At 48.3% G+C, this 22,850-nt stretch overlaps 8 protein-coding genes across 8 annotated transcripts; 5 read left to right on the top strand and 3 right to left on the bottom strand.

Annotated features, from left to right (window-relative positions):
- Positions 1-230: 230 nt before the first annotated feature.
- Positions 231-3,908, top strand: E1B28_006038 (uncharacterized protein; the record flags this gene model as incomplete). The annotated part of the gene is made up of 6 exons (XM_043150645.1): positions 231-1,656; positions 1,706-1,889; positions 1,938-2,059; positions 2,113-2,258; positions 2,317-3,066; positions 3,114-3,908. The coding sequence occupies 6 exons, from the start codon at positions 231-233 to the stop codon at positions 3,906-3,908; spliced, it is 3,423 nt and encodes a 1,140-aa protein (XP_043011735.1).
- A 424-nt stretch (positions 3,909-4,332) lies between these two features.
- E1B28_006039 (uncharacterized protein) lies at positions 4,333-7,107 on the top strand (the record flags this gene model as incomplete). The annotated part of the gene is made up of 19 exons (XM_043150646.1): positions 4,333-4,478; positions 4,540-4,652; positions 4,713-4,831; positions 4,887-5,109; positions 5,158-5,257; positions 5,312-5,436; positions 5,496-5,510; positions 5,577-5,639; positions 5,702-5,730; positions 5,781-5,865; positions 5,923-5,976; positions 6,025-6,147; positions 6,203-6,298; positions 6,351-6,417; positions 6,475-6,610; positions 6,664-6,733; positions 6,785-6,882; positions 6,943-6,984; positions 7,042-7,107. 19 exons carry the CDS (start codon positions 4,333-4,335, stop codon positions 7,105-7,107), a joined length of 1,770 nt encoding a protein of 589 aa, XP_043011736.1.
- Positions 7,108-7,300: 193 nt separating this feature from the next.
- Positions 7,301-8,615, top strand: E1B28_006040 (uncharacterized protein; the record flags this gene model as incomplete). Its single annotated transcript, XM_043150647.1, has 2 exons — positions 7,301-7,649; positions 7,702-8,615. 2 exons carry the CDS (start codon positions 7,301-7,303, stop codon positions 8,613-8,615), a joined length of 1,263 nt encoding a protein of 420 aa, XP_043011737.1.
- Positions 8,616-8,848: 233 nt separating this feature from the next.
- E1B28_006041 (uncharacterized protein) lies at positions 8,849-11,245 on the top strand. The gene is made up of 10 exons (XM_043150648.1): positions 8,849-9,421; positions 9,482-9,560; positions 9,614-9,704; positions 9,757-9,839; positions 9,894-10,210; positions 10,267-10,391; positions 10,448-10,579; positions 10,634-10,772; positions 10,832-10,934; positions 10,991-11,245. Exons 1-10 carry the CDS (start codon positions 9,201-9,203, stop codon positions 11,180-11,182), a joined length of 1,482 nt encoding a protein of 493 aa, XP_043011738.1. The 5' UTR covers positions 8,849-9,200; the 3' UTR covers positions 11,183-11,245.
- A 990-nt stretch (positions 11,246-12,235) lies between these two features.
- On the bottom strand, positions 12,236-13,408 carry E1B28_006042 (uncharacterized protein). The gene is made up of 4 exons (XM_043150649.1): positions 13,168-13,408; positions 13,024-13,113; positions 12,626-12,961; positions 12,236-12,552 (listed from the first exon to the last, which is right to left on the bottom strand). Exons 1-4 carry the CDS (start codon positions 13,247-13,249, stop codon positions 12,404-12,406), a joined length of 657 nt encoding a protein of 218 aa, XP_043011739.1. The 5' UTR covers positions 13,250-13,408; the 3' UTR covers positions 12,236-12,403.
- A 154-nt stretch (positions 13,409-13,562) lies between these two features.
- On the bottom strand, positions 13,563-17,454 carry E1B28_006043 (uncharacterized protein). Its single transcript, XM_043150650.1, has 7 exons — positions 17,058-17,454; positions 16,686-17,003; positions 15,064-16,612; positions 14,424-15,014; positions 14,173-14,372; positions 13,790-14,116; positions 13,563-13,726 (listed from the first exon to the last, which is right to left on the bottom strand). Exons 3-7 carry the CDS (start codon positions 16,522-16,524, stop codon positions 13,672-13,674), a joined length of 2,634 nt encoding a protein of 877 aa, XP_043011740.1. The 5' UTR covers positions 16,525-16,612; positions 16,686-17,003; positions 17,058-17,454; the 3' UTR covers positions 13,563-13,671.
- Positions 17,455-18,945: 1,491 nt separating this feature from the next.
- E1B28_006044 (uncharacterized protein) lies at positions 18,946-20,120 on the top strand. Its single transcript, XM_043150651.1, has 4 exons — positions 18,946-19,015; positions 19,081-19,665; positions 19,727-19,829; positions 19,891-20,120. The coding sequence occupies exons 2-3, from the start codon at positions 19,134-19,136 to the stop codon at positions 19,759-19,761; spliced, it is 567 nt and encodes a 188-aa protein (XP_043011741.1). The 5' UTR covers positions 18,946-19,015; positions 19,081-19,133; the 3' UTR covers positions 19,762-19,829; positions 19,891-20,120.
- Positions 20,121-20,146: 26 nt separating this feature from the next.
- E1B28_006045 (uncharacterized protein) lies at positions 20,147-22,790 on the bottom strand. Its single transcript, XM_043150652.1, has 9 exons — positions 22,616-22,790; positions 22,502-22,562; positions 22,326-22,447; positions 21,734-22,269; positions 21,489-21,684; positions 20,878-21,431; positions 20,738-20,821; positions 20,644-20,678; positions 20,147-20,587 (listed from the first exon to the last, which is right to left on the bottom strand). The coding sequence occupies exons 1-9, from the start codon at positions 22,650-22,652 to the stop codon at positions 20,272-20,274; spliced, it is 1,941 nt and encodes a 646-aa protein (XP_043011742.1). The 5' UTR covers positions 22,653-22,790; the 3' UTR covers positions 20,147-20,271.
- Between the last annotated feature and the right edge of the window lie 60 nt (positions 22,791-22,850).

Below are 22,850 nucleotides of genomic sequence, written 5' to 3' on the forward strand. Positions count from 1 at the left end.
GGAACGATGTCGCAGTGAGCTTGGGCTTGCCAAAAACCCACGAACGCATACGAACGATATTCAGGATACTCTAACACCTTCATTTTTGGGATAAGGAGTAGGTGCAGCATACTAGCAAGAAGCAGCTCGACCACAGGCGGATTACGTTTAAACGAGTCTGTTTCATCGCTCCTCTTGTCATACCTTTTTTCTGAAAGCTGCCTTTCTTTTCTACTCAGACATCTCCCACAATGTCTAGTAACAGGAACTCGCGACACACACCCTCCCCTTCATCCCCAATACCCACAAATACCTCTAAATTACCCAAGTTTCTCCAGAAGGGAAACAACCGTGATAGATCGAAATCAGTGAATGATTCAGCACTTTCCGCTGCTGCAACAGAAAGGTCGAGTTCTTCGGACAGCTCAAGCCAGCTACAATCTCCAACGGCGTCTGGCTCCAAGGGACCTCGCAAGGGTAGCCGGTTTCTTGGTAGGAAGGAGAAGAATAATCTCGAAGACGATAAGCCCTCATCCGAAGTCGAAGATACTCCAATCATCATCGAACCGGGGGAAGGCACTCCTTCTGTCCCAATCCCTCGTTCTAGGACACGTTTTGAGCGTCCTGTTGGCGGGTCGTCCGATAATTCTGGACCACATCTTTCGCAAACATATACCCCTACAACCTCTACATCACCACGCATGAGCGACCTTCCAACCCGCCTATCAGGGTGGTTCTCCCACACATTCAGTTCTTCTTCTACCGATTTGTCTCTTCCGAATCTCCTCAACCCTCACATTCATGGTCAAAGCAGTAACAATGGATCACCGCGAGCCAAAAGTGGCGCATCAGCTTTACTGACCGTCGCCAAACACGGAAAAGGCCACCTCGACAAAGCCATGCGATATCTGCTGGACAGCGACGCAACGCCCGACAAATGTACCGATCCGATATGGCTGTTAGGTGTGCAACATAAGGGGTATGAGCCGCCACCGCTGCTATCATCACCATCCCAGGGTAACGATTTACCCGGAGGTCGAAGGACCTCCGTCGATGCTAAAGGGAAAACTCACGTATCTCCTTCTCCTTCCTTCAGATCCTCCACTGGACCGAAACATCCTCAAAAACATTCCATCTCTCAATCGCAAAATAACTTATCTCAATCCCAGCCACCCTCCTCTCGCGACTCGCTCGTTCATTCCACATCCACATCCACGTCCCTCTCCTCTTCTTTGTCCTCCTCCATATCTACGACTCCTACGCCATCTGCAGCATCTGCCTCCAACCCCAAACACCCGGGAGCCAATTGGCCTATTGAATTTTATTCCGATTTCACCAGTAAGGTTTGGGTTACTTATCGTTCCCAGTTCACTCCAATCAGGGATACAAGCCTTAGCGATCTACCTTTACCTTCTTGCGAGCCGCTAGGTGATGGTACAATGAGTTACGTCGACACCTATAAAAGTGATTCCAACTATAGTGTCAGGAGTGTTGCGTCCAGCAACAACAATTTATCAACGAGTCCAGGTTCTACTGGCAAGAAATGGAATTGGGTTCTTCCAGGACTAGGGGGGGAAAAAGAGCGCGGTTGGACCAGCGATGCTGGATGGGGTTGTATGTTGAGGACTGGTCAGAGTTTGTTGGCAAATGCGCTAGTTTTCATGTGGTTGGGGAGGGGTAAGTCGTGCTTCTACTCTTGATACAACGACGGCTTACCTTAATGCAGAGTGGCGAATACCCGAGACGATCATTCGCAGTGAATCGTATGCCAGATATATCCAGATCGTGACATGGTTTTTAGATACGCCTGAAGCACCCTTTAGCGTGCATCGGATGGCCTTGGCTGGCAAAGACCTCGGAAAAGACGTTGGACAGTGGTTCGGACCTAGCACTGCTGCCGGTGCCATCAAGTGTGTGGTCATTTAGTTCATCTCAGAGGTCTGTCTAACAATTGACAGAACCTTGGTGCATGCTTTTCCCCAGTCCGGGCTGGGTGTTTCTGTCGCTACAGATGGAACATTGTTTCAGACTGACGTTTTTACAGCTTCCCATTCCTCTACCACTGCGCCGGCTAGTTCTCGTAAGTCCTACTGACTTAACATGAATTGTTGTGGACTTACGCCACCTTTGCAGGCGGATCCACGTTTTCTTCGCCTTCGTTAGGACGGCGCCGTCATCATCATACCACATCGTCCTGGGGCGATCGCCCCGTACTTTTGTTACTCGGTATCAGACTGGGTATAGACGGTGTCAATCCAATCTATTATGAAACCATCAAAGTGGGTAACATGTCTGATATCTTCCTGGATCGCATGGATTGAAATCGTATTGGATTAGATGTTATATACATTTCCTCAGTCTGTTGGTATTGCTGGTGGACGTCCCAGTTCGTCCTATTACTTCCTGGGATCGCAATCAGACAACCTGTTCTACCTCGATCCCCATCATGCCCGGCCAAGCGTACCTTTGCGACCCCCGCCTCCTATTGATATTCTCAGTTTTGGGGACGCACCCAACAAAACCCTGGAATCAGATCTTGCTAGAGATAAAGATCGCTCGAAGATGCAAAAGACGAATAGAACCAGCCGAATATCTCAACGGGGAGGGGCACTGAAACGGGTTGTGACACCTACCTCTCCATCGTCTGTGAAAACCACTGGGTCGTCCACCTTTTCTTATCACGCTCCGACGTCGCCTAGTCCGTTACAAAAGGAGTACTCTTCAACGTCGCATTCAGAGTCTAGTTCAAGCAGGGATAGTGGTATCAGAGCACAAGGTCTACCTAGTGCGGACGAAACATCTCGCTCTCATCCCCCATCAAGAACGGAGTCTCTAGTCCTGATTACTCCAAGTGCCAGTACAGAAATGGGTAACATTTCCGAGATGGAGTATAGTGAGATTGCCGGGAGTGGGTTGACCCCTTTTCAAGAACATCTCATTTCTACATATAGTGTGGCAGAATTGAGAACCTTCCACTGTGATAGGGTTCGAAAGATGCCGCTGAGCGGGCTAGACCCAAGCATGCTCATAGGGTTCCTATGTAAAACTGAGGTTGAATGGGTGGATTTCAGAAGGAGGGTTGGAGAGGTAAGAAATGTCGCTCCCACTGTTTGTATTTGACTCATCTTTCAAAGCTTCCGCGGACTATTTTCTCAATACAAGATGAACCGCCCACATGGCCCAATGATTCAGATGATAACATGGGATTGGAATCTATATCAGATCCAGAGGATGTTGCGGACTTGGATGTGGACGATGATGCGGATACTTCAGCCGAGGTACCCGATGACGACCAAGACGAAGATGAAGAGGAGAAGTTTTACGATACGCGATCGACATCTGCCTCTGTTACTAGTCGGAATGAACGTGAAGAGAGGGGTAGAAGTGAAGAGGTGGACACCGAAGAAGACCCCGTAGATCCTATCACGCCGGGCCCGAGTTCCACCAAGTTTACTGTTACTACTGCGGAGGGGACACAGGATTCTCCGTCAGGAAGCGACGATCTTGAAGATGATTGGGTGGATCCTTCAGTACCGACTTCACCGATGCTTACGCCTCAGCCAACACACCAGCCTGAAATAGCGGATACCGACGCAATACCAGTTGTCGTTCCTCGGCTATCCAAGAGCAAATCAAACGGTTCATCGGCCTCTGGAAAGAAAAAGAAAGGGAAGAAGAATCAACAACCTGTGCCTGTGCCACGGATCAAGGTACCTTTACCTCCCTCGAAGGAGTCGTTCCCATTTCCGGTAGCTGCTACCTCCGATGACGGGACGGAATGGTCGGCGTCTTCCTCTTCATCCGGTGGAGTTGAAGCCCTTGCTCAGGAGAAGAGAATGCACACTGCGAGAGCGAGAGACGGTGGAAGAACACAAAGCGGAGGTGTTAAAGGGATTTTGACTGACGAATGGACAGATACACAACAATGAACGAGATGGGTGGTGGTCCGTGTTTTTTATGCATCGCAATGTGATATTTTCTCATCGATGTCCGTGTACCTTATTGTTTCGTAACAACTACATACCATCATGGAATTACTGAATTGCTGTTGGTGTGCCTCTGGACGTTGCACAGCAGGTTAGTCCCGTGGCTCAATCGGAAGTTCAAATAGCGTAAATGGGCGGCTTGTTTAGAGCGTATTGTTCCCTCCTCCTAACCGGAACAGGCCCACACATTCAACCCAACTGATGACAGAATGAATTTGATTCCCGGCAACTTCCCGCTGTACCACAAGTTGCCAACCAACCACGCGTTTGTGGGATTCGTCGGGACTTGGCACCCCCGGCCCTTAAATCCAAAGCATCAGTATATATAGGTTGGCTCCAAAAAGAACCACTCTTACTCACCTCCATCATGGACCCCATTGATAAAGAAAAACTTGCTGTCGATGAAGGAAGTAACTCGTCGCACATCGAGTTCTATGATCCTTCAAAGGAGTCAATATGGACACGGCTAGGTGTATCGTTCGAGAGCTTCAAAAGAGCACCCGGAGGAACGGGGTAGGGTCGTTTTTTTTTTTGGTCGCTGGAAGTCCTGCGTTCCTCACAATGATGGTTTCAGCTCTCAAGTCATCTCTGGTGATCTTGCTCCGGAGGAAATCGAGAAACTCAAAGCAGAGGCCCCCATGTTACAAGCAAAAATGAAGCCTCGGCACTTGAACATGATTGCGGTCGGTGCGTGCCCTACCTTGCGTCGTTGTGTTAGTTCGGCTTAGTCTTCATCCTTGCTGCCAGGCGGAGCAATCGGGACAGGTCTCTTCGTCGGCTCAGGTTCAGCCCTTCGCGTTGGGGGGCCCGCCGCAGTCTTGATTGCGTGGATTTTAATCGGGCTAATGATGATTAGTGTCACACAAGTGTGTTTTCATATTTGACTCCGATGACCATTATTATGCTAACAACCATCAATAGGCGATTGGGGAAATGTCCATATTGTATCCTGTATCCGGAGGTTTCTACATGTTGGCCAACAGGTTCCTCGACCCGGGCTTCGCATTTGCCATGGGCTGGAATTACTATTTGCAGTGGGCCTGTGTTTTGCCGCTAGAAATTACTGTTGCTATCACTACAGTCCAATACTGGACCCGCGCAGTACCTGTTGCTGCCTGGGTTACAATTTTCATATTCCTTATCGGTGAGGATATGAGTGAACGCATTCGGTTGATGTCTGACTTGTTCTCAGTGTTCCTGACCGTTTTTGGCACCCTTGGATATGCCGAAGAAGAGTTTTGGGCATCGTGCTTGAAACTCATTGTCGTAACGATGTTCGTCCTGATTTCAATGTATGTTCTTTGTGTTCTCGGTGCCTGTAGATCGCCCTTTAATCCTTCTGTTAGTGTTTGCGTTTGTGGCGGTGGACCCAGTAGCGGGCAGTATAACCACTACACAGGCGGTCATCTTTGGCATGACCCCGGAGCGTTCTCTCATGGCTTTCACGGGCTTTGTGGAGTGTTCGTGACGGGTAAGTTCCCGCGTTTGGTCTGATATACATCACACTCATATAAAGTTTGTCTACTCCAGCGGCATTCTCGTTTTGTGAGCAGATAGTGTTCTAATTTTGTTGGAGTCATTAGCTAACCCAAAGGCGTTTCAATCTTCAAGCAGGAACAGAGGTCGTCGGTCTTGCTGCCAGTGAAACACCGAACCCCCGTTCTACCATGCCAGGTACTTTTCAGGATTTTTACAGCTTTGACATCCAAGCGCTAATGTTCTATTTTAATTTGCAGGTGCCGTTAAGGGTACTTTTTGGCGTGTCGTAAGTTTTTTCCGCAGGCACCTCCCTCCCCATACTTATCGGACCCACAGACTCTGATCTATGTTACATCCCTACTCATGGTGGGCCTTCTGATTCCCTATAACGAACCACGACTCTTTGGTGCCAGTGATGCGTGTATGTTTCTCATTGTTACCCCAATCTCCACTGATTTTCATGATGTCCTCCGCCCAGCTGCTTCTCCATTCGTGATCGTCCTTGACAATGCAAACATTCATGGGCTTAACCGTATGTGTTATTGCCAGACGATTACGTCTTGACTGACAGATTACCTAGACCTTGTCAATGCCACCATTTGCGTGTCTGTGATCTCGATTTCCCTTTCATGCGTATATGCTGGATCTCGAACCTTGACTGCCCTGGCTGAAAGTGGTTACGCGCCGAAAATTTTTACATATGGTAGGTTAACTGCATTCTAGTCCCTTAGTTGTAATACTAATGACTTGTTCTTTAGTTGACAAATCTAGCAGACCGTTGTGGTCGGCCATTGTGACAATCCTGTTCGCTCCCATCGCTTACGTCGATGTCGCGACGGCGAGTTCCGTCGTCTGTGAGCACATTCTTCCACTGGTTATCAAGTGAAAATTGAGGCATGTCCACAGTTGACTGGTTGACCGCTGTTTCGGGGCTGTCCGTGCTCTTCACCTGGGGTGCCATATGCTTGTGCCAGTGAGTTTGCTTTGGTTTGTGTGCTCCAGTTCAAACATCGAAACATTCTCCGTCCAGCATCCGATTCCGAAGGGCATGGAAAGTTCAAGGTCACTCTCTCGAAGAACTCCCTTTCACAGCTTTGGGGGGAGTTTGGAGCTCGTATCTAGGGCTCGTCCTTATTGTCCTAGTCTTCATGGCTCAGTTCTATGTTGTAAGTGTCCTGATAGTCATATATATATGTTTCTAACAGCAGTCAATACATAGGCCTTGTTCCCCGTTCCAGTCAACGGGCCTATCAATCCCACTCCCAAGGAAAGAGCGGAGAGCTTCTTCAGTCTGTCTATGTTCTTTCCGGTTGCGAACGGTCCCTGACCTGACCTCACAGAGGCTTATCTGGCCTTCCCTGTCATCATCTCATTCTGGATCTTCGGCTATCTTTGGAAGAAGACACGTCCCAGGCGTGCCCATGACATCGACCTCGACGTATGTTATAAGTTTTGCGAGGCTAGTACTTGTTCCTGAACCTTAACTACTCTTTCACAGACTGGACGAAGATCTTGGTACACAGTCGAGCAAATGAGAAAGGTACTGTTCACTATGTTTGTTCTGAGCTTCTCTTCTCATCGATGGAACTTTCCGCAGCACCATGCCGAGCGCGCCCGGGCTCCGATCTACGTGAAGGTTTTCCGCCTCTTGTTCTCTCATTGATGAATTCACGGACTCTTATTGGAATACTGACACGAATATATATATTCAACAATAATATCCATTGTATGCAAATGGTGGAACAAACTTTGTAATTCGGTTATGCGCGACGGCTGTTGACATCTATTTGTGGTCCGAAGCAACTTCTATTGTTCGTTCAACAATAAGACGCAGTCCTCTAAACAATAAACCGAATATGCAAGCACGTAGTCCACTATCCTTTTTGTTCTATTATCCTATATCAATTTATCCTATATCAATACACATCCACAGTAACAAGTGCAATTCCCCAGTTTTGTCTTGCGGGTCTCTGGAGCACCTTCAACGAGTTCGTCTCCTCCCTACGCCTTTCTTCGTTCTTAATACTATATACATACATCCCTATACCATGATTGCTGCAAAGATCGTGTCACCACCACCTCCACTCACCTCCAACACACTGACGCACGGTCAACGGGCCAGGCTTATGCGCACCACGAAAAAACTCGGTCAAGTTCTCGGATCTACACCCCATTTATTGGATGACAAAAGCACTAGATCACCTAGTACGCTCTCTTCGTATCTATCATTTGACAGCATTGCTAATGTCACCCAAAGCTCCTGTGTCCGAGGATTGGTCGGACGATGAGGATGAATGGCATCGACCTGTGAGCCGAAGCTCAAACCGAGGTTCCTCTTCCCGATCTACCTACTCTATCAGCGCGTCTTCTCGCGTTTCACGCTCAGCATCAGTTTCTACACGGTCGACGACATCTTCGGCCTCGTCACATACTGAAGCTTCATGGTCATCACATTCTACTAGACCTCCACTCCTTCGTCTCGCTCTTTCTTCCTTTTCCCAACGGCGGTCATCCATCTCCAGCCGATGCCTTTCTTCTCCTACCTCATCCAATACTTCGGATGAAGAAGACGCGCGTTTCACGCTCCAAACTCACGTTGAGGAAAACCCCCGGGATTCCCTGATTTCACCCACTTTCCGCATCCCCTCGTTGAACACCGTACGTCTGCAGAAAATGGACAGAATTCGCAAGAAGCTCGGTGACGGTGTGCCGGTTGAACTCGTCTTCCCCGTCGCTGATTCTGATGCAGAGGCGAATACATCCCACTTGAAAACCTCTACTGTTGTACACATCACTTCCTCGCTTGATACCCTCGCATTCACGACTTTACCACCACCACCACCACCACCACCACCCTCTCACCGAGCCCGCCCGGTCAGATCCCATTATGCTGGTGCCCGCGATTCCATTGTCTCTACCTCTGCTCATCGTGGCCCAAGGGTTAAACGTAAACCTGTCCCAAAACTGGACCCGACGGATCCTCCTAATACTCCTTCAAAGTCAAAGCATAACAGGCTGAGCTTGATCCTGGAAACCCCACATGAGGTGGATATCTTGATCGAGAGCAAGGTTTCGTACACTTCGGAGCGGATATCGGAATGGTTCAGTGAAGATGAGAACGAACAGTGGGTCGATTATAAGACTTACTTGCGAATGGTTCAGGATCCATGAAACCTTATGATCCTTATCGACCTTTTTACGTCTTTCTTATTTGTTTTGGGGCGGGAACTCCATCTTTCTATGTCCAAGCATCTCTTCGTTACACAAGTATTTCCATTGACATAATGTAGACTTTTGTAGCACCACATCACTTTCCATAACCATTCAATATGTAAAATCTGTCAAGTAATTTCAAGAATAATATACAAATAACTTAGCTGCCCGGATCTTAGTGTCACGCGTCTCACCAAGTTGCATTCATTCACCAACTCATTCCACTCTCAGGGCTTTTTTTAATAGCCCCATGTCGGTCATGGGATGGTTTACAGGCTATTTACTTCTCCCGGATTGTGGGTTCCTAGGAACCTGTTTCTTCCCCTTCTGTGCCAACTCAGCATATTTTGTTTTCGATGAGGAAATTATCCAGGATTGAAGACCCTAGGGAGGTGTACAACTGGAGGGTGTATACGAACGCATTGATCGCCACTTCCGCTGCAGTCATGATTGGATACGACTCGGCCTTCATCGGGACATCGATATCTCTCGCGAGTTTCAAAGCGGAATTCGACCTCTTGAACAAATCAACCGCAGAGTTCAATGTCATTTCAGCCAATATTGTATCGATGTATCAGGCCGGGTGTGTTGTCGCCAGTTCATTATGAGGCTCGGGTAGTTGACTCTTTCTTTTCTAAAAACATTAGATGCTTTTTTGGCGCAATCATTGGATACCCAGTAGGATATTTCTCGGGTAGAAAATGGGGCTTGTTTGTTTCAGGCTTAATTTTCTGTGTCGGAGCTGCCCTGCAAACCGCTGCTTCGTGGGTCACTCTAGTGGTTCAACGGCGCGGATGCGGTACTAACCATGGTCTCAATTCCAGCTCGAGTACGGGGCTTGGCATTCTTTATGCGGGACGTATCATCGCTGGCGTTGCCACTGGTATTGCCTCTAACCTTGGTGTGCGCATCTCTTAGTCTTGCCGTTACATTGCATCCTCAGTACAGCTATTTAGCCAATCTATGTCGCTGAAATATCGCCTCCTGCCATACGCGGTCGACTCATCGGATTATACGAACTATGTTGGCAGATTGGTGGTACAGTCGGTATGAAAGTCCATTGTTCGACGGTGTGCTCTCATCATAATTTCGTTGAAAGGCTTTTGGATTAATTATGGCGCCTCTCAAAACATCCCTGCTGGACGAACCCAATGGGTACTTGCGTTTGCTGTACAGCTCATTGTAAGTTATTTCAATCCTCTGTCCAGTATTACGCGCGCTCACCGACTCGTCCAGCCCGGTGGACTCCTTCTCCTAGGAACTCCTTTTCTCACCGAATCACCTCGTTTCTTGGTGTCTCGAGGGCGAAATGCACATGCCCTGAAATCTCTTTCATTCCTTCGAAAGTTGTCTCCCGACCATACTTATGTTGTAGAAGAATTGAGCATGATTGAGGAAGCTATCAAGCACGAGAGAAGCTTGGCGGGAGCAGGTTTCTTTGGTCCGATGAAAACTTGCTTTGCATCTACAAGGTTGTTGTGGAGAATCGCCTTGGGGTCTAGTCTCTTCGCATGGCAGAATACTACCGGCATTAATGCGATCAACTATTATTCGTGGGTCATGGTGTAGGATTATACCTCGACACGGGCATTGATGAAAGCTCCCACAGACCCACCATCTTTAAGTCGATCGGCGTCTCAGGTCAGAGCACTTCATTGCTTACCACCGGAGTTTATGGAATTATCAAGTTGATTGGAGCATTGATTTGGCTTCTGTGGCTCATCGATCGATTTGGCAGGTCTTCCGTCTGCTGTAGAACGAGTCGGGGTGTTTACTAGCTTATCACTCAGGTCGACGGCCTCTGCTTTTCGTGGGTTCTGCTGGAGGGGCGTTCTGCATGTTCTATATCGCTGCATTCATTGCCATCGCCCAACCTGAACGCCATGTGACAGCGACTATTTCTACTGGTGGACGCAGTGCTAGTATGTCTTTTCATTCCCTACACACACCCCTCCATCTCATATCTTCGTCTTCAGTCGCCTTCTTTTACCTGTGGACGATTTTTTACAGTCCTTCGTGGAACGGCACCCCTTGGGTTCTGACCGCCGAAATGTTCCCTCAGCATATCAGAACTTTTACTCAGGCATGCATGGCAGCGAGTAACTGGCTTTACGCGTCCGTTGTTACGTTTCCATTCTGAGCGCTTCAATCTCTAAGATCGTCCTGATTTCCAGATTTCTCATCGCTCGTTTTACGCCTCAAATGTTCACCGCAATGGGGTACGGCGTCTACTTATTCTTCGCGAGCTTGATGGTCCTTTCAATCGCTTTTGTGTTTGTGAGTGAATGGTTCAGTCTCACCGCTTGTTTTGCTCAACTCTGCCCCGTGGTAAGATATTCATACCCGAGACCAAGCGCGTCCCGCTAGAAAGAATGGAGGATCTGTTTGCTCCTGGTGTTCCAGCCTGGCGTGCTCATGATCTAGTCATGAAGAAAATGAGGGAAGGAGAATTACCAGGTACAAGAAGTGACGCAGATATTTCAGTCATGCGATGTGAAGAACCTGAATATGTTAATAAAACGTAGCAGGAAAACTATGAAAGGATCGGACTTGTATAATCGGTCCAGAGAAACTAGGGACGAGGGCCCGGAACATGCATGATATACTCGCTCGGGATCGTTCAGTCAGGAACATAATCTTGATGTCAGCGATGTCAGTTGGTCATGGACAACAGAAATTCAGTCCGTACGTTGTCAGGGACCATGGCCGAGTGATTTCTCACTACTCCCCTCCGTTGGTAACCCTCATCTCGTCGAGAGTGCATGGAATGGGTACGTTCACCTCTGACCCCCAGAGCTTGTTTAACAATCCTTCAAAGCTAATTTATGTGCGCTATGGACTTGCATATCCTGCCTTTATTGACTTGAGATACAGGTGGGATAGTAAAAGAACGTAGGTCACCCGAGAACGAGGAACACAGACGTCCCAGCATTTGTTCACACTGTCAAAGTCAAAGTGCGTGGGCTAAGACAGTGCCCCTTGAATCTCGTTGACAGAGAGAACTCTAGCTTGCGTGTTGACAAGATTGCAAAAACGGCTTCAGATCTGTGGGCTTGCATCTCTGCCGCTTGGTTCCTGGTGCGATGTCCTCAGATGTCAAAATTGCGGATGGGTTGGTCCCAGGCACAACACAACCCCGAAGCGGTTCGTGGTCCTCAAAATCGAGTGCTGCTGAATACCACTAACAATCGACGCCCAGACGGGATGACGAGCAAGCAGGACCTCTGCATAACGAACATACTGGCGAGCTGAATCAAATGTATCGGGTCGCAGAAATGTGGCATCGACCTCCCACTATGTTTAACGATCTTTCTCTCAAACAACCCACCCTTGTTGCCCAATGACCACCCCCTCTATTTTGAGTCTTTGAGTCTTCTGTATTTCCTCCGTCTTCTTCGCTACAGGGTTTCTTTTTGTTGGTCAGCCCTCGCTATTCAATTTGCCCAGATAGTCCACCCGCTCTTGGTGTCCGTGCACGGCTTTAAGCTTTACCTTCCAGCCGGTTTTCCGTGCCTGTTTGCGCCCGCTTTACCTTTCTTTCTACTCAATCGCGCTACATACTCATTTGTACAATTCAAGTCGGTATTCACGATATCGAAAATACAGTACATTGAGATCCAAACGTTATACAGCTTTCGTACAGTAAAAGTCTCGTCATTACAAAACAAGTTCTTCATTACACATTACAGTCGAGAAACAACGTAAGGGGAGTCCATCGTAATATGAATCAGTCAAGAAAGGGTTCATCATTGCGAGGTTTGAGCAGATTCTTCGGGCTTTCCTTTGTTGAGCGAGTCAACGACTGTTCCCATTCGGCGGGAGGCTAAGAAGCAGATTACTGCAGCAATCGCGGTGAAAAGGATGGTGAACCAAGGAAGAATCGCAAGTAGCCGTACTGGGAAGCCGTAGGACACACACGTGGACATCAGTTTTCGAATACACTATGCGTACGAATAGAACCAACTTACGATAATCGATATTCCTGTACACAGGCGAGACTCCCAACAACCGCTCAAAAACTGTAATCTCATCTTGCGAAAAGGTAAAACTACCAATAGATGCGCGAACTTTGGCACTGTTGTTGGCGAAGAACACCGTGAACGGGATTTGTGTTGCAAAGAGCCAGGCCGCACAGAACGCGAGCGTTACCCACTGGATAAAGAGAATGGAGTCACTGGCTTTGGAGACACGAGCCAGACGAGGATTCTTGGAGAAACTACTACCGAGTAGTACGATGTAAATGGTGCATAGAACGACGATGAGTGCTGAGACGGTCGTGATAACAACTCCAGACTGAAAGGCATCTATATCATTATCATTATTTTTAGTTCTCAGACTCTTGATCAAATCGAAAGAGAAAATATACCATCAGTGTCAACGTCAAGACGAGTATTTGCAGGTAGCAATCTCCGCAACTTGCTCTTCGACTGGTTGGACTTGATTAGCGCATTTAGTCCTACAGCATCACAAACGTTTGAGTTGATCAGCCTGGAGTATACGAGGAACCCACCGACGCTGCCAGCGATAATACCCCAAGACAATGCTAGAAAAAGAGAAATGAGACGAGGAAGTCTGAGAGGTGGTACATCCATGGTGGTAAAGAAATGTCATCTTCAGTGCCAGCATCGGGATGACATTGGCATCGACGGTCACACGAGAAAATCGCACACTTCCGCAATGAAGAAGAGTAAAGCACAGGTTGATTCTTGAATACGCTCGGGATCCGTAAAGGAAGCATGCGGTGGAGCAAGATATGTGGGGTAATCAGTAAGCGATAGCGATAACATAACAACTAGTCAAGACACATGGGGCTAAGAGCAAATGAAAAATATAAAACTAGTATTTGTGACCATGCTCTTGCGCTGTGTAGACAGCCGACATTTTATCCTTATCAAGTCGGGAAGTGCTGAGGTGTATGCATGTTGAGATTGTACTGTAAGTTGTATGTGTTACCGATTATGAAATTGTCTACTGTACAATTAAAGGTGCAAGAAAGAGGAATGAACCTGCAACTCTACATCAACCGTTCTTTGGGAGTTATAACCCTGATCCAAATCTCTCCAGGACGACTGTCAAAGACGGAAATTAAGTATGTCATACCGTAAAGAACGTATGCATGCAATGATGCTTACCTCTTTTCTCTTAGAATCCGCCACACCATCTTCTCATGACGTCCTCTCTGCTTACCATGTCTCCCCATCACCACTGCTCTCTGCGGGAAAACACCAAGCCCACATCTCTCTTTCAAGTCATCAAGACTTTCACTCGTTCCGTCAGTCTCTATCACAATCGAGCCATACCAAGCTGAATGAACTGTGTGACCATTCGAGTCGCGGATAGGAATTCCTGTCTGAGCCCAATATCGAGCCCCTGAGGATGAGGTACTGCGAATCGATGGAGGGCGGATATTGAAAGTAGTCCGATGAACCCATCTTACGACATTCTTCAATCCTTGAGGTCTGCGAGAAATCGATCGTAAGGAAAGACAAAGATCCATGATAAAATAAACACTAACGTCTCCACCATCATCCTATCCTGCATCAATTGCAAATTCCTCGCAATCTCCTCGCCCCACGGACTGACATCCATCCGAACTATAGGATCCATGTTCAATGGTCCTCGCTGAATTATGCCGTGGAAATACGATGGAGGTATTGCGAGGCTAGGGATGTGTCTGGGAATATCTCCAGTGGAAGAGTATGTGTAATCCAAATCCTGTATTTTCTCAGCTCAGCCATAAGCACTAATCTAGAGAATATCACGTACGAGAAGATAGCATCCATCCCATATCAGCTTACCCAAATTACCCTTCTCATCGCCGAGAGCAATGTCCCATATAACGTCACCGAGCCTCATGAGCCTCGTTAACTCCGCACGCTTGAGTTCATCTTCGCATTCCAACACACTGTCATCTGAGAGCCATTCTCCTTTTGGTGACGGTACAAAGACCCGCAACAATGCTGCCCGGTTGGGGCGATAAAGTGGTGAGTGGAATGAAGTGCTATCTGAAGGAGAAGAAGCGTGATGACGTTGTTGAGAGTGTTCCGCACTACTGGAGATGAAGGATGAGGTGAGACCAGCTATATCAGGTATAGAATAGGGGGAAGATCTGCGTGAGGATGAAGAACTTGAGGAACTTGAGCCAGAGCAAGACAATGTGTCGCAATGTTCAAGCATTTCCGCCTGGGCTCTGAGACGAAGCACCAGCCGGTTGTAAGACCTCGTCGCGTGAGCGAGTCTTGATACACGCTTGGGAACCTCTTCATTATCGTTCGGTTGAGACTTCAAGAACTGTTGCGCGACCTCAACGTAATCATGCGTCGGTGTAAAGGCATTTTTCAGGTAATAAAACATATCCTGGAAGAGGCGTAAATAGCGAGTTCAAGTACGTCAAGATGCGGCTCACCGTGAGGGAGATGGAGATAGGTTCGGGTTCACGCCAGACCCAACGACAGTAACCGACCTCTCGTAGGAATCTTTCCAAAACCTCTTCTCTCAGAAGCTCATTCTGCGATATCATCATTCGTATCTCTTTCGACGTGTTGAAAAGACTACACCAGTCCGAAAAGGAAAGAAATTGAAGCAGACTAGACAGGCGATCTGTGTCGGAAAGGTACAGAGAGAGGGGCAGGAACTTCCCTGCGCGTCCTTCATCGAGTTCTTTGCCACCATCCGCGTCTGTCGTCGAGGTGATCTCGGGAATGTCTGTCAGGTTGTCCACGGCACCCCCTACACCTTCAACATCAATAAGATGCGATACGTTTCGGAAGTTCACTTGTCGATCATCCTGCTCCTTTACGGAGGCCTCGTCATTACCAAGGCGATCAACGGAGCGACTGGGTGGTGAAAGAACCACTAATGAAGACCTAGCCAAGATCTGGCTCAGTCTTTTTGTCTGAGAAAGGAAAGGGATCTCTGCGGGAAAGATGGTCGTAGGTGCTGGAGCGGTGGCCGGTGTTTGCACTCCGGTACCAATCGCGCTATTACGGTTACTGCCCAAACCCGGGGGGCGGGAAAGAAGCTTGTTGGTATTGACCTGGATGTGATGACCTCCAATCTCCACCTCACGAATGGGCTTCAGTTTAATGTCTTCGCGTATTCTTCGTTTCAGGTGGCTACCTACTTCTTCATGATCGAGACGACTAGAAGAACGACGATGTGCATCTCTCGATGAGAAGGCACCGGAAGAGGAAGAGGAAGATGAACCCATGGTGCTCCAAGAGGGCGACTTGATGACAGCGCGCGTCTCACTAGTTTGATGGATTCGTTTTCGCGTCTCGGACGTGTCAACACAAACCGGAGCAGCCCTGACATTAGAAGAATTTCCGCCTGTTGTAGCCAAACTCGGTTTACTAGGGCGCTGAGTGGAGTCTGGCATTGAAATGGGACCATGTCTCGGTAAAGAGTGGCTCTGGGTTTTCAATGCGCGCGGAAATGTATCGCTTCCGTTGAGTGCACCAGTTGAGTGGAGTCGAGGAAGGGTCGATACAGTGGGATATACATTGCTACCGGACAAAACGGGTGGAAAAGAGTCCTGGGAGATTTTTGATTTCGAATGCAACAACAGAAGGTCGCCCTGAGAAGATATCGCAGGACGTCTGAAACCGGCTTTAGACGATGCTGAATAGGTATCATGATCGACCGGAGGTACTGGAGAAATGAGTGCTGGCCTGCCCTTTGTGGTGGTACGGATGGTGTTCGAAGACCTCGAGCTAAAGTGCGGGTGTTGGCGTTGCTGGAGAAATTGCGGGGTTGATGATGACTGAACTTGAGAGATCATGGGGAGTTGTGAACAGGGAAGAACATTCGCCTTCTCTTTTATTGAGGTATGATATGGAACGGCCAAGGAGCTGACGGAAGCACCCATGTTTTATATATATAGACTCGGGTTCAATCAAAAACGTGTACGAGGGCCAGGACAGGTCGGGATAATCAATCGAGTACCTGGATGTCTCCTGGAAAAATGGAAGACATTGTCAATGACACACGGAATCAAGAACGTAAGCGTCATCATGAGAAAGCACTTACTGGATTTGACAAAAAGATAAGGATCTTCGTACGCGCGTAGGCAGCGTCCTAAAGGATACGAGTATTAATGTCTTGAGGGTGCGTATGAAAAGATGGAAGAATATGGCCATGAAGGGAGGCTTTATAAGATAGATGCAAAATTCCGCACAAGACGTTAATAGTTACAGAGCGACGAAGGCGGTGAAGGATACAATGAGACGAGATCTACGAGAAGGCAGGTCAGATCGATGAACCATTTTTACGTTTGGCATGTACAGATGATGGACGAGATGCTAGTGCATTCTCGTTTATCTGCAAGGCGAAAGCTGGGGTAAGATGCTGATAAAGAAAGGTAAGGATATGAAACGGCGCCAACCAGGAAGCGAAGCACACCGGGTCGGAAACTTTCTGTACGCCTCTGAAAGTTAGTGAAGAGGCCACGAAGCGAAGAGGATAGTGACCTAGATTTCTTGCTGGCGGTGGTGCAGATGGTCGGAGCTTGTACTAAGTTGGGTGTCGATGAGACCTCCTAAACTGAACTGACTGGCTCTTCGCCCAGAGATTTGACTGGCCTTGGTTGTTCAGGAGCCAACAAATTGACCTTGATCAGTACCCCAAAAAGGGTTCAAACATATGACAGCAAACACAAGTATGCTTCGGGATAACGAAAGCAGCCCCAACTTTGTTCGCCCTCTCCAAGGGCCTTCTGATTAGATCTTCAGCGACAACCGTCATGTTGAAGACCCTCAACTGACGGGACAATGACGGGAGTGAAAGGGTGGCGATTGTCACGTGTTTTTGGGACTCTTGCCTATTCTTACGCTTTGGTGATGAAGTATAGGAACTCAAACCGAAGCATGGCGCTCTAGTACCTGCGTTGGTTGAAGACACTGAATCGACTGTCTGAAGTTAGAATGTGCGACACATCATCTAGAAAAAGGGTCGGGAGCGAAGACTTGACAAGCCTGAGCTGCAAACAAGGGCTTTCACTTTCAAGCTACTCTGACTGGACTACTAGTATTTACTCTCATTACTGGACTCTTTCACTTCCGACCTGCTGTTCCGGACGTCTATCAGGCTAATGTAAACCACTACCTTTATCTTCGAGGTCTGGTCTAACGTCCCGTTTCGGCATTCCGGAGCTTGACTGTGGTTTTGGCAATGAGAAAAATAGACTCAAACTGGAACGAACGAGGAGGTCATCGAAGGAACCTGAACAGAGAGATGTCTTGTTCTTTATGGTGTTGAACCTTTTGCTCGAGCTTCTTCAAGAATGTACCGTAGCGGATATCAACAAATACCTGCGTTGGGTTCACAACAGGTTGTTCTCTTTCCTTTTGACTGTTCTTCCGCGCTCGATGAAAGGCAATTTGCCTTGGTGTTACCTTGTCTTGCCTACAGAGGTAAAAATTTCTGTCCCCAATCGACCCCCCTCTTGTCGGGGACCTGTAAAAAAGTCAGAACGATTCTTGACATGTTAGAGACCGGTAATATGCCATTGAAGGCTTGACGTCTGGTCTGTAGTCACGACGGCGACTTGGCTATCGGAAACTGTCGATCGCATTGATCACCACCAAGTTCGAACGAACCAGAACCACAACGAGACTGATCTCGGCCAGAGTAATTCTCCTTGTCATTTACAGTATGGTCCACGAGTCGAGACCTCTGCCTTCATTGCCGCATAGAGATCGCCGTACACCATTAGGTCTGACATCACACGTTGCGTCAAGTTCGGTGTCTCTCTGAAGGTAATCTCAAATCGCCAGTCTCCTGAGCGGCCACCACTGCGAGATCCTCTCGCGGGGAGAGGGGGGTACCACAATCTAATCGGAAGAAGAAACCGAGTTCAAGCTTTTATCTCAATCGATCTCTACCCCTACAGCCGTTTGGGAGCACCTTGAGCCAGATTTAAAAAAGGTCTGTGAGGAGCACGAGCCCCAGCGCGACTGAAGACTGTCCTGATCTCGCAAGGACTAACTCGGCGAAGACAGCAGGTTGCGGAATCGCTTCCCTAGCCTGACACGTCCGATTTAATCCAAGTCCTGGACCACGCCTTACGGCACGGGAGACTGTGAAGACCAAGTTTTCCGGAGGGGACAGACTCGAACCAGCGCACTCGAGGACTGCATCGCTTTCAACTCCTTACATTCCCAGGATGGGCCATTACAACCACTTCACCAAGAACACTATGTCGACAAGTCAAGGATCGGCATTATACCCAGACCGCTCACATGGGCACTTACGCCCGAAACTTCGACAACAAAGATATTATCCTCCTCCATGGCCATACCCGACTGCATAATCTTACATAGTTAAATGATACTTTATCTAGGCCGCTTCCCTCTTCATAAGTAAGTCCTTCCTTGGACCGCCCGGTAACGTCGGTCACCTTATATCCGCGGCTTCTGTCCCTGAGGTCCCTTCACCGTTACCATCTCACTCTTCAAGACCCCCCCCAATACAAGGACAATGGCGACACCCAATTTTCCAAGCAATGCCGCTGACCAGATCATCGACGATGCACAACTCGAAGCTGGCTGTCTTTACGCTATGCTCGCTTACGGCGGCGAATGGGGGGCTTGGGAGTGGGCTTTCTTCGTTCCAAAACCCATCGTCGCTCCAATCGGTCGAGAGGGCACCCTCTTCCATGTCACACTCTACACAGATAACGACCACCCAGAGTGGAGATTCGAGTCCGATCCTGCAAAAGACGTCACAGCATCCCCTGAAGTCGTCGCTCTCATCCGTCTTGCTCGCGTATCAGACTTGGGAGAGTACGACGACATTGTCGGGAGAGATGGCCTCACGAGTCTCTTCAAGGACGTGAAGATACCCTCGACTCCTGAATCGCCGATGGATTTTAGTTCCCGAACTTGGTTTACCGAGGCCGTGGGCACACTCCATGACTGTGCTGTCGTTCATTGCGATGATGTGTGGCTCTTGGAAAGGGAGATAAAGCGTCTAGGATTTGCTGCAATGGATCGATACATGGAGAATCGAGGTAACAACACTCGGCTATTCACTCCTAACGATTCACTCAAGATGGACTCTACTTGCGCTAGGCTGGACCGTATTCAGAACGGACAAGTGCTCCTGACCAGTCGAGGACTGCCCGCCGTTATCAAGATCTACGCATGTTCGCTGCTTCATTCGGGTGTTTATTCGGTGCGTCACCTCAACTTCAACCCCTCACAACTGTTCTTAACCTATTTGTCAATGACGCCAGATACGAAGTTATTACCGCTATCCTACAGACTCCATCTACACTACACCACCAAAGGAAGCCATTGCGAAATTGAGGTGGCTTAGCGTCAATCATTTCTTCAACGTTTCTTCCAGGGTTTGGAGTACATGTAAATCTAGGGCTATTGTTCGTAATCACTCTCACTATTCCGGTCGAATTTCAACACTCTTTTCCAACGGCCGCTATTTATGCTGGTTTGTGTGGTCAGAACTCACATAGGTACCTCTGAATAGGCCAAGTCGGTGGTTATGGGTATTTATCACACCTTCAGCGGACAACTTTAATGGGACTACCGAACAAAATACACGTCACTACTAACTACAGTAAGTAAGACTACACAATCCTCACGGATATATCTATATCTTATCGTAGGGGGGCTACCGTGTGGTAAGATGGGGCGGCAGATACAGTGCTCAATCTCCTACCAAGAGGTGTCTCGTTTGGCGGCAACAAGACGACGTCTTTCCCCGGAACAAGAGGCGGGATTGACGCTGAAATGATAGAATACGGGCGAATATGAGAATGCTCGTAATCGTAATCGGAGGGGTTCAACGAGCGGGTATCGAGCGTCACAGCATTTCTCTTTCGACGACGACGGAGGACAAGCAGGAAGGCCAAAAGACCAATTAGGACGACGCCGCCCAGAGACCCTCCTATAGCCCCACCAAGCACGGCAGGACTAGATACCGATCATGATCAATGAGAGATAAAGCAGAGATGGATTGGAATACGCACTTCACCCCTTTGATCTCGGGAGCTGGAGTCGGACTCTGAACACACAGGTATAAGCAGGCCGTCGTTCAGCATCATTCAAGTCGAAACCACCTACGGATTTAGGTGTGGCGGTTGGAACCCCACCCGCAGAGATCGTATTCGCAGCAGTTGAACCCCCGCCTCCATCTCCGACCGTAAACTGGCGATGAATGAGACATTGATGTACTCACAGCACACTGGAGCCAAAAAACTCACATAAACAGCATCATTAACAGTTCCACGTTGTAAGCGTGAAACGGCAACAGGGTAGTGATTCTCTGTGACAGCAATGGAAGACATCCTGTAAAACCCAGCCGGTAATCCCTTCGTCACATTCGTTATCAAGGCCCCAGATTTCTCGTCCACGTCTATCATTCCAGAGGCCAATGCTACTTTTTGAGGATTCGTGAGGCTAGTCTGGTTAATGGAGGTGAGAGCCTCAATCACCACACCTGCGTACCCTCGAATTCTTCCCGTGCTAGTGTCCAATTGTTGTGGTGCAGACAAATAGCGAGTCTGCGCATCTGTCATACCCAACACGAGGTTGGCGTAGTTGAGCTTGATAGAGAAGGGTGTGTTCGGGGGTAATATCGCGCCGTGTTTTGGTGATGCAAACTTGAGCGAGGGCATGACTGACTGCGGTGGTATCACTCCGATAGGTATGGGATTGCATGATCCTGCACCTGATTGCTGACCCTTCGTCAGAGGTTTGCTGACGGTGAGGCAGAAATTAATGAAGTTATTAGTGGACGTCAGTGAGGGAACTTGGCCTAAGAGAGGTCGAAGATGAGCTGTCGATGGGGAAGTGTTCAGTGGACACTACGTACCTTCAACAGGTCGATCTTGCCCATTGGACGCAAAACCGGTCGCGACCAGGGATTGAGTGAGTGTGGTTGAGTTCTGGTTTGCACTATTTATGGCGGTGGTATTGGTGCTTATTGCTACTGAACTGGAACTTCGGGCGCTATCAGACGAGCTCGAATTACCCGCTTTCGGTGGTTGTCCATCGACAGTAACAGTTAACTATCTCATTAGCGATACGAATCAACAACCATAAAAATGAAGTATTCACATAGACAGAATCATCAATGGCTCCATGTTGCAAGACAGATGCCATGATGGGCTGATCGTTCGCGCCTGTCGTGATGGAAGATATCCTGTAATATCCTTCCTGTAGTCCGGTGACATCAAACGATTGAACACCGTTCACGGCGGGCGCAGTAAATCCTTTGTAGAGCGCAAAGTTAACGGGATTGGTCGGGGTAGTCTGATCCAGCGAATCCAATTTTTCAATGGCAACTGCAGTGCGTCCAATGATAAGGCCATTTGCATCGAGCTGCAGGGGCGCAGCAAGATAATTCGTCTGACCATTCACGGAATACCCTGTAGCTAGGTTGTTCACTGCCAGGCGTAGCGTGAAGGATTGATCCTGTCGCAAAATGACGCCGTTGGTGGGGAATTGGAATTTGACAGAGGGAATTCGGTCGACTGAAGGAACAACACCGATAGGAGCGGGATTGCATGAATCACGTTGTTGCCCATTCGTGATTGGGAGTGCAATTGTCTCGCAATAGTTGATGAAATTGTTCGGTGACTCAAGGGACTGTTCTATGATACGAAGGTCAGTGAAACCTAATCATCGTAGAACATGGTTTGACACGTACTCAGACCAGGGCGACCTCCGTTCGTGCTCACTACGGTGGATATCACTTTGGGATCGAGAGTAAGGGAGGTTTGCGGATTTGCTTGACGGATATCCAGGTGTCGGCTGTTTCTTTTCTTCCATCTAAACGAACGAAGATTCAAACTTTGAGTAGAGAAGCTTGTGGTCCATACCTACCGTTGTGAAAGGCCCTCTCTCAAAGAGGCCTCAGAAGATAAATTGGAATCAAAGGAGTGGACTACCGAGACCGAAAAAATGAGAAGGGTTAAAGAGGGATGAATGGCGTCTCACCGTTGTGGACTACAGTATTAGTATAGCTCTGTTTCATTTCGTGGTTGTAAGGGCATAGAATGAGGGGATAAAAAGAGAACGATGAACTGACTGAGTGTTTTGAAGAGACACTAGGTAATTCAAAGCCATACCCAACATCCCGTCATTTTGAACAATCATGGTTCCTAAGGAAAACACAGACAGACGTCCAGCACTGCATCACAACTTAAAGTGACAGAATCATAATATGGATTGT

Source organism: Marasmius oreades, chromosome 3, assembly GCF_018924745.1.
Source record: "Marasmius oreades isolate 03SP1 chromosome 3, whole genome shotgun sequence".
NCBI classification, from domain to species: domain Eukaryota; kingdom Fungi; phylum Basidiomycota; class Agaricomycetes; order Agaricales; family Marasmiaceae; genus Marasmius; species Marasmius oreades.